Here is a 10,909-nt window from a genome sequence, read left to right as displayed (position 1 = left end):
GTACCATTTAAATTGCTTATGCAAGATTTTACCGTAAGAGACTTTTACTTAAATTATAGGTTAAATTTTGAATTATGAAATAGGCCAAGCTTAATGTTTTCAAATGAACAAGCTAACCGAATTTGTTCAAGAGAAAATCTAAATCCATCTAATGATGGTACCAAATGTCTATTTCAAATTCAAAGGAAAACCTAAGAGTCCTTATAGCCTCAATTCCAAATATCTTACATAACCTTTATAGATGTATCTTTCAACATCAATTAAATATTGGTTATGTAAATAACCCTTTATATACACACTTACGTGAATAGTGTAACCTAGGATCTATTCACTAAATGTGTCTAGGTACAAAGTCTTAGAACAAATTAAAGTGAGAAACAAGCATAATTACGTTATTCAACATACCTGAGATGTCAACTGCAATTATAATACTCATCTTAAGGTGTACTAGTCAAATTAGCACTTAGTCTTTTCTCTCTTAATTATTTATTCTTCTTGTTTACGGTCAAAGTTTTATTCTTTACATTTTACAACAAACCTTAAATTGACCATTCACGGAGAAAAAATAAATTAAACCATATCCACTTTCAAGTCAGCGAAACCACACTAACTGAAGTGCTATAACTGAAAATCAGATTAGACTATTACTTAATGTGCTTACTTATGTTCCTTTTATTTATACCTTATTTAAACAATAGATATCAAAATCTAATTTGTTGCAACTTTATCGTTTTAAAATAAAACGTATCCTTACTATCTTTAAGGAACCTTCTAGTACGTAGCCCCTAATCAAACCTTATGCCCAAAAGAAAATATTTAACATTGATGCACCTTATGATCTTATATTTTATAATTAGGACGATGATATACTCTAAGTTTTTCTATCTCTCTATCCTAAATATAAGTCAAGATTTGTGCACCATAAAATAAGGAGTATAACTTGTGCAACTGAGCACAAAATAACAACAAATATATAGGCAAATAATGTATAAGTAGAGACATAAACTAAATAGATAATGTAAATAAAATCAATATGCTCACGATATAATCCAAAGGTGACTTTTAAATTTTAAATAATTATTGAATACATCTCAAGATGCCTAGCACAACATTAATATCAAGTCTTTGGACAATAATATTAACTGTAAGTGGCACTCTTGTTGTAGTAATCAAGTGCTGACAATAAATCCTGTCAAATAATGAGCCCATCTTTGGATGTCACTTACTACTCACATGGAAACTTAACAATTGTCACGCACTTATTACCACAGTTGCGTATGCGATTCGGCCAAATATCAACCTACCTTTGGGTATAGTTAAATATTCGCATGAATTTACATACACATTACATCTTAACATTCTCAATAAGCTAATCTCCACAGAGAGGTCACTTTGGTGGCTTCATGCTTCAATCAGTTATCTTAAAAGTCAGACAACTTAATAACAAGTCATTAGATGTACCCAAAAAATTATTTAGAAATTTAAAGTCGTTGTTGAACGCCAAGGCTCTAAAGACATCACCTGAGCGCTAACAGTCTGTATCCAACACTAAGGTTGCCTCACTGTATTGTTTTCAAATCAAACTCAGTTATATGGTTATTCATAAAAATGAGTATGAATTGAAAACAATGAATCCATCTTTATTTTGAATTTGAGCCAAAAAATGATGTGGGGCTCAAAATTCAATTTTATTTAGATTTAGTGGCCAAAATAAACTTTTAACCAATAAATCTAACCTTATATGGATTGGAACTAAATTAATAAACTTATAATTAGACTTAAATAAAAGCCTTGAGTCAAATATCGAAAAAGTCAATCCTTATTTGGTTAATAATAACCAATATCCATATTTGGACTCAATAACGATGAAATGACAATGGATCAGAAGCTTATTAAAAATTAATTTGTATCCTCAATTTTGACCCATTACTCAAAAATTTAAGTCTAAACGGCATAAACTTTATCATCTGAAAATTCCCCAAATTAGCCTTAGAAAACCGAATTTGAAATTCAAAATGAATTTCAATTTATTGACCAAACAAAACCTTTAATGAATTTAAAAGAATTCACATATTAGTTCGGTCCCTCAAAATAATTGAAATATTTTAAACGGCCCCAAAACCTCAAATTAACTTTTTTTTTTTTTTATTCCTTAAAAAATGCCCTTGCCCCAAAACCAGAAAATCTTTCAACTTAAAGGACTGAATTGAAATTTTGAGAGAAAAGTCTTTGGAAGAAAACGGACCTGAGATTCAGAAATACTTAATTTTAGATTTATAATATATTTTCGAAAAATATATGACTGCTTTTGGGAGAAACTTTAAAAGTTGGGACTGAAATGCAGTTTTCGAAAGCTTGAGGTCTGTAATACAGATCTTTCATTATTTCAAATTGACCCCGGCTGAAAATCAGGAATAACCAAAATATGGGCCAAATTGAAATATTGCTAAATATCTCAAACTTAAATTAGGGGACCAAATTTGAATTACAGAAACCCTAAATCTGGGGTTAAATTGTAATTTCCCAATTTTCTTTCTTCAGACCCGCCGCCACCACCATGACTTTGCAACCTAAGCAACACCACCGCCGAAAACACACAACTCACACTCTCTCTCGGTCGGCCACTAAAGATCCCTTATTAGCGAATCCCCGCCGCCAAGAATCGCCAAGGACAATGGCTTGTGTTCGCTATATTGGCCGCCGGAAACGGGAAGAAGATGGTGGTGTGAGTCATGGTCGTCGCCGCGGAGAATCTTGCGACCGTGAATCACAGCCGAATGGCCGCCGTCTTCTCCTGGCTGAACTAAAATTTGTTGTGGTGGTGTTGGTATGGTGATGGTGGAACCATAGGGAGGACTAATTTTAAATTATTGCAGCGGTGGTGCCGAAGGATGGCTCGGCCGGAAAACCAAATCAGCCGCCATTCATTTACCGTTGCAAATTGGAATTTCAGACTTTTATCGTAAACCTTAATTCTTTAATCTTAATTCAATTCATAAGAATTGACTTAATCATTAAAAAAAAAAAAAAATCATGTATCCAAAACGGAATCAATCAATAACAATAGAACAATTTCAAATAATTGAATTGTATATCAGATTCCGATTCGCATAAAGAGAGGAAAAATCAGATATGCAACCCAGTAATTAAATCGTATTTCAGATTCAATACTAGCCCTAATTTCAGATTCAATGTCTGACCAAAATTTTTAGATCTTAATTCAGGATTACATAACACAATTATGGATTCAAATTTTGATAACAATTTACATAATCAAATTCATAAAATCATATCTCATATAACACCTAAATCCCCGATGATTCAATACATGGTGGCTCTGATACCACTGTTAGAAATTTATCGTACATGTATACGAATTCCCAAGAACCAACATGCTTGAATCAACGAGAATTATACAGAAACATAAACACGGAAGCGTACCTTACATAACGGAATCGAAAGGTCTTCCAAAGAATCCGCAGTTCCTTAATTTTTCTCTCTAACGATGGATTTTAGAAGAGATGGAATGGTTGCGTTTCTTTGGGGACCACGACCCTTTTTATAACTGTAGAGTCCAGTTATATTATAATTGTGATTCAGCCCCATCAATAAATCACAACTAAGCCCTAATTGTCTCTACACATTAGGCCCATAATTATAGTTTAATACCCATAAGTCCAACCCAATAACCTTTATTAGATCACAATTAATTTGGACTTTCTTTAAGATAGCCATACACATTTACGTCACATATGTGAGCCCACATAATTATTGAAATAATTCCAACAAGAGAGAGATGGGTTTACGGTAGTTGTGGTGAGAGAGACACAATTCGTCGGCCGGAAAGAGGACACGTCGGAGAAGGGTGTACGGTTGTTGGCTGAAGAACACATAATAGATTAATCGACAAATAACATATTATCTTATCATTATTATTGTTATTAAATTCAATTTTAGTTATTAGTCATTCAATTATAATAAAGTTTTAGTTTTAAGGGTATTTATGTCATTTAACGTATAATCCAGGGTTCGTACTTATTTTTACAGGGTACGTACTTATCCTAGGTGGCAAATTTTCATTGGATAATAATGGTCCGAGAAGTACAACCCTCTCGGACCCTAGACAACCCCTAGTTAGATAGGATGTATTCTAGGGTTTTCTTATAATTAAATAGTCGTCTTGTGCTAGGGTTATGTAATGAAGAGAAATAATAAAAAAAAGGGTTTTCTTACGTTTCGTAAAGAAATCTTATGATTATGATACACAAGAGATCGTATCAGAAGATGTAACTTTGAATACAAAACAGAAGAGTAACGATATTTAACTAACACCGCGGTACCAGCAATACTAGTTCCATTAAGTTCAAGACCACAATAAAAAAAAATATATAAATATTATAATACCCCTACTTGTAATTTGTAAAATAAAAAGAATCAAATTGATGCAATACCATAAACTAAAAATTCCCAAAAAAAAAAAAAAAACCCAGACAAATTACTAGTTTATTTATCACATGGGGGTTTTTGCTATTTGGAGATTAAACAGGGGTACTTTTCGCAGTTTACTCCAATAAGGTCCCTAACAGCTTATCGAGTGCGGATTGTACGATTGAGAGTGTATTTTTGACCCAAAAAGACCAAAATACCCTTTAAATTATAAATTTCCAAAATTACAAATTCACCCCACAATTCTATATGCCCCAAAATGAAGTTTTCAAAATTTGCTATTCAATCCTTCCCGTTGCCAAAAAGTCCATCTTCCCAAATCAAACCACAAACGTCACTCCAACCGGCAACCATCATCACACCATCTCCGGCGTCTTCCTCACCGGAAAAAAATAGGGGAAGAGAGCCACGGTCATCATCGTACCCGCCTCCACCACGTTCGCCTCCATAACCACCTCCCTCACGACGTCCATATCCACCACTGTCGCCGCTGCGGAACTTTTAAGTTGCTGGTAGACGGTAGCTCTCCGACGTGTGCGGCGGTGGATGCACCATTTGAGTAAATTAATAGAAAGTTGTTTGGGTTCGGGCTAACTTTTTTAACACAAGGGGTTTTTAACAATTCGAGATTACACAGGAGGTTATGTGCAATTAACTCATGAATTTTTATCGATACTTTTGGTATTTTCCATGAAAATATCATATGTACAACCACTAAATGAGTGGACCAAAATCAAACCTTTAATTGTCAGTATATAACTATATATGAACGAATTTTCTTTTCTTTTTTTTTTTGGTTTGGATTGAAAAATTATTCTTGCTTGTTGACCCCAGAGAGAGTGCAAGTTAGAGATGGCGGCCTATGCAGCTCTACTTTCTCTGAAGCATAACATCGAACAGATTCAGGTTCATCCTCGCCCTCCAATTTCTCTTCACCAAAACCAGGTGCATTCTCTCACCGACAACCTCAATTTCCTGCAAGAGTTTCTTGAAGTTTATTCATGCGGCGGCGGCAGCAGCAGCAGAGAAGCAGTAGATGTTTTGGAAAGACGCATTGCAGATGCAGCTCATGCGGCAGAAGATATAATCGAGACCCGAATTGTTGATCAAATTCATGGCGAAAAAATGAGCTCCTATGAGTTGTATCAAGAGCTAGAGAAGGTGATCCAAGACATGGGTTTAATCAAGAAAGAATTGATGGAGAATAAAGGGAAGAATATTGGAATAATCGAAGATCATCTGCACATAAATTCTTCAACACTTGGTGGTTCATCAAGTTCTCCTTCAGCGAGGCAGAACGCCGTGGTTGGTCTTGATGATCTGTTAAATGAAGTTATGGATAAGCTCACTGGAGAACCATCTAATCGCCGGATCATCCCGATTGTTGGAATGGGCGGCATTGGTAAGACTACTCTTGCTAGAAATGCTTACGTTAAGTTGATGAAGCACTTTGATATTCGAGCTTGGGTTACGATATCTCAAAACTACAATGTGCGAGAAATTCTTGTAGAAATTCTTCTTTGTATAAACAAAGCTGTAAGCCGAGAAACCCTGAGTGGGAAGAGTGAAGGTGAATTAGGTGTAAGAGTACACCAAAGTTTATGGGGAAGAAGATATTTGATTGTAATGGATGATATTTGGAGTGTTGAGGTATGGGATAAAGTGAATCTCTTCTTTCCAGACAATGGTGAAAGAAGCAGAATAATGATAACCACCAGGCTATCAAACGTTGCTTCGATTGGCTCTGGTGGCGTTGTGATGGATTTCTTAAATGAGGATAAGAGTTGGGATCTACTGTGCAGATATGTATTTGAAGAAGAAGAAGACTGCCCTCCTGAATTGGAGGAAATTGGAAAAAAGATTGCCAAAAATTGCAAAGGACTTCCTTTGTCAATAGTTGTGATTGGAGGGCACCTAGCAAAGTCTAAGTGCACAAGAGAACATTGGGAATATATTTCAGAAAACACAAACACAATTGTAAATTTGGAAGACAACGAGCGTTGCTTAAAAGTATTACAATTGAGTTATAACCATTTGCCGGTACATCTAAAGCCATGTTTTCTCTATATGGGAGTTTTTCCGGAGGACGAAAAGATCCGTGTCTCGTGGCTCGTAAAACTATGGGTTTCTGAAGGATTTGTGAAACCAATTAAGGGCAAAAGCTCGGAATTGGTTTCGAGAGAGTACTTGCAGGAGCTCTGTGATAGAAACCTGATTTTAGTTCATAAAAGGGGGTCTAATGGAAATATCAAGTTTTGCAACATCCATGATCTCTTGAGGGAACTATGCTTGAGAGAAGCTGAGAGAGAGAAGTTCCTTTACGTCAGAAGACCGCATGAACTTACCATTCCACAGGGCATAAATACCCAACGCCGCATTGGTATTCATCAAAGCATGTCGGAGAAGGATTATCACCTTGATCCAGTCCTTCGTACGTTGCAATATGTGCCTCTTGTTAGTTCTTTGATTTGCAATTTTGAAGAACGTTTACCATTACTTGATTTCAGATTGTTGAGGGTGCTGAAAGCCGATGATAAAAAGTCATATTTCGATAACAACGGACACTACGAGTATCCCGTAGAAGTTGTTTTTCGGCTAGTTAACCTGAGGTTCATTGCTAACCGATCTGATTGGCCTAAAAATTCCGGATTTCCTTCTTCAGTCAATCTCCTTTGGGATCTACAGACTTTAATTGTAAATGGTACCTGGGGAGTTGTCGCACCATGTGAAATTTGGAACATGACTCAACTTAAGCATGTTCATTTCTTTCAACTTAAGCTGCCTGATCCCCCTATCGGTGGGAAAGACGACGAGTTTGTTTTGGGGAACCTACAGACGCTCACTGATATAAGAAATTTCAAATGTGGAGAAGAGGTGGTTAAGAGAATCCCCAATATCAATAAATTACAAATATCTTACTTTGAGGAACCTCAGGGATTTTTTAGTTACTGTCTCGACAATCTTGGCCATCTACGTAAACTCGAGTCGTTGCGTTTCATACTTTATCCCAGAAATAAGCCATCCATGAATGATTTGATGCAGAATTTCATCCTCCCGAATTCCCTCAAGAAGTTGACTTTGATGGGGACCAAGCTCAAATGGGAAGACATGAACACAAAGATAGGTTTGTTGCCCAATCTTCAAGTCCTCAAACTGAGTGCAGATGCCTTTGTAGGAACGGAGTGGGAAACAGTTGAAGGGCAGATGCCTTTGTAGGAACGGAGTGGGAAACAGTTGAAGGGCAATTCTGCAACCTTAGATACTTGCTAATCAACATGTGCGGTGAGCTGGAATGGTGGACGACAGATAGCTCCCACTTTCCACGCCTCGAGCATCTTGATCTTCGCTACTTGCATAAGTTGAAGGAGATCCCTTCATGTATTGGAGAAATATCAACGCTTCAATCTATTCAGTTGATTTGGTGTAGCGACGAAGCTGTCAGTTCTGCTAAAGAAATATTGAAGGAACAAGAGGATTTTGGCAATGTAGGCCTTCGACTCATAGAGCGAGGATAGTCCCAACTTTCAAGTTGAATCTTGGTGAGAACTCAAACATGATCCTTTTGCTACTGATCAAGCTCAACATATATATATATATATATATATATATATATATATATATATATATATATATATATATATATATATATATGTGTGTGTGTGTGTGTGTGTGTGTGTGTGTGTGTGTGTGTGTAACTTTATTTTTAGGATTAAATTCTTTTAAACAAATTTGCGATCTTCTCTGTCTACATCTAGTCCATGCACATTTCATTTTGAGTTTCTACTTTTGCTGTTTTATTTTACTTTTGATTGTTTTCTTTAACGTTGTACCGCCTTACAGCAATATACTCTGACACCTACACACGGAGCATAAATCGAAGAATGGAGGCCCGAGAGCCGATTGCATGTCGCGTTATTGAGCTTAGATTGACAATTTGGTATGTTGGAATTTACAATTCATTGTTTCTTCTTGAGAGTCGTTTTAATGTTGAAGATGCCTTCTTCCCGTCATTCATTTGGCGTGAAATTTAGCCTCCGGTTAATTTATTGGAAGCATTTGTGTGAGCTTGTAAACAACTTCTACTTTGGTTTTCTTTCATGTAAATTTCTTTTTGAGGCTTTATGTAATAGTTGGTACCCAAGGATTGTAATATTGTGCCTTTATTTAAATCTTAAATCATTTTCATGTTGTGCTTCAGTTTAATTGATTTTGTTGAGACCCAACCGCTCGATACGACAAATCTTGAAAAGCTCGTAAATGATGAAACATCACGAATTTATGATTTGTTTGACGAAATCGATATTTGTTGTGAAATATTCCATTGAACCAAAAAGATTCTGTCAAAATTCACACCGTAAGGGGGATTGTGTAAAACGGCTACAAACTTCAAGGGAGTTTTTGTCATTATGGATACGTGAGGGTTTTTTTCTTCCTTCGTAAATTGACCTAAGTTCAGAGGGTTTCTCGTAATTTACCCTTAATATTGTCATCTACTTATCATCTGTATTAGTGACAGTATAGAACAATGCCAGTGTGTGGTAGTATTGCAATTTGCAGTCTCTCTTGTAACTTATTGCTATCTCTGTAGCACATTAAATTGATCAAAGAAAAGTTTCGAAAGTAGCACGGTTTTTTTTGTTTTTTTTTGTTAATTCATTTTTCGTTTGTATCAATTCTGTTTGATTGAAGCGTAAAGTAATTCACCTAGCATCGTTTATTATATTTCCGACGGGATTCCTCTGTTTCATTAAAATAAACAAATTGAAATACTGGATTGTGTCAGCCTTTTATGTATCTGTTTATTAGTTGCTGTACAATCAAAATCAATTCGAACACTCAGTTACCGCAAATAGATCACGAATTCGTGATCGTTCATCATTTGAGAACTTTTCAAGATTTTGTAGAATTAATCCAGCAGTTGGGTCTCGATTGAATCAATTAAACTCAAGCACACAGCTTCAAAATCATTTAAAATTTAAATAAAGGCAAAATCTCGACTCAATTTATTTACATATAATAAACATGAACATTTGAAGAAACTCCAAACTTCTCTCGCATACTAAAGTGAAATTACACGAAAGAAAACCAAGTAGAAATCGTTGACAAGCTCACACAAATGCTTGACAAGCTCACAAATTACCAAATAAGAAAAATGAATTGTAAATCCAACATAGCAAATTGCCAATCGAACTTCAATAACTCGACAAGCAATCGTCTACCGGACCTCCATTATCCGATTTATGTTACGTATGTAGGTTCAAAGTATATTGCTGGTTGTACACACACCATGTTAAAGAAAACAAACAAAAGTTAAATACAAAAAACAATAGAAGCAAACATAAGTGTGCATAGAGTAGATATAGACAGAGAAGTTTGCAAATAAAAAATAAAAAATGTTTCCACCGATTTAATCTTCCGAACATGTTGTGAAATGCTGAGCTAGATCAGTACTCACTACTCAGTGTAACAAACTCATATTATGAAATTGAAACGACAGAAATCATTATTGACTAAATTAAACTAGGATGACCAATTAATTTGTTTACCTAATTAACCTATTCTAATTTCTACATTAGTGTTGTAACTTATTGTTCAAATATATATACGCATTATAAATAAAGCCATTTAATTAGCTTAAGAAAATTACAGTACAAGCTTTGTATTTATATCAGATGCTTGGCTACTGCCTACTTGGGGAACTGATACTCTGTTGGTGCATGGTGCAAGGTAAAGCAGATGCTCCTCTCTCGCTATTATTAAAGTTGCTCAAGTACTAGTGGCTTTACTAAAACAAACGTCTCGACTCCTTCTCTCTCCTCCATACGACACCGTTCCTTCCCCAATTAATTGCAATTAGAATCACCCGAATCGACGTAATCTCTAGTCAACGCCCTGATTGCAGCAAAATAAGCGAATGGCAAAAACGCCCATCACAATGGACTTAAATGCACATTGGTCCACAAAAAAAAAACAGTCTTTCAACTATACCCATCCCCATGTCTTTAGCCTAAAATACCCTCCATAATATAATTCTTATCAACTCCATCCATTATGCTATATCTTCCTTAATATTACACATTGACCACGAATTTAAACAAATATATCACATTAACCCCCAAAATAATAATTTTTTGAAAAAATATTTTTTTTTTCAGAATTTTTTTTTCCGGCTAGATTCCGGCGTTGACCGCCGGAGACCGCCAGTCTCCGGCGTTGACTTTTTTTTGTTTAATTTTTTTTTTCTTAGAAAAAAATATTTTAATTAATATTACTTGGTTAACGTAATGAACCTCGTGCACTGCATTGACGAACCGTTGCACATAGTCTCTTAGAGCCTCGCCCTCGCGTTGTATTACCTTAAAAAGGTAAATTCCGGTTTTGGCGTATTTTTTGTTGATAGAGTACTGGCTAAGGAATTGCTCTGCCAACTGCACCCACCCGTCGATGGATCCTCCAGGTAGTT

At 35.6% G+C, this 10,909-nt stretch overlaps 1 protein-coding gene across 1 annotated transcript; it reads left to right on the top strand.

The window, feature by feature from the left end:
• Positions 1-5,237: 5,237 nt before the first annotated feature.
• LOC105975689 (putative late blight resistance protein homolog R1B-16) lies at positions 5,238-8,931 on the top strand. Its single transcript, XM_088822952.1, has 3 exons — positions 5,238-7,613; positions 7,655-7,985; positions 8,287-8,931. Exons 1-2 carry the CDS (start codon positions 5,299-5,301, stop codon positions 7,959-7,961), a joined length of 2,622 nt encoding a protein of 873 aa, XP_088679078.1. The 5' UTR covers positions 5,238-5,298; the 3' UTR covers positions 7,962-7,985; positions 8,287-8,931.
• The last annotated feature ends 1,978 nt before the right edge of the window (positions 8,932-10,909 follow it).

This window comes from Erythranthe guttata, chromosome 9 (genome assembly GCF_056151865.1).
Source record: "Erythranthe guttata isolate IM_541 chromosome 9, IM_541, whole genome shotgun sequence".
NCBI lineage: Eukaryota > Viridiplantae > Streptophyta > Magnoliopsida > Lamiales > Phrymaceae > Erythranthe > Erythranthe guttata.
The sequence above is the reverse complement of the archived record's forward strand: the minus strand, read 5'-3'. Positions and strand labels throughout refer to the sequence as shown.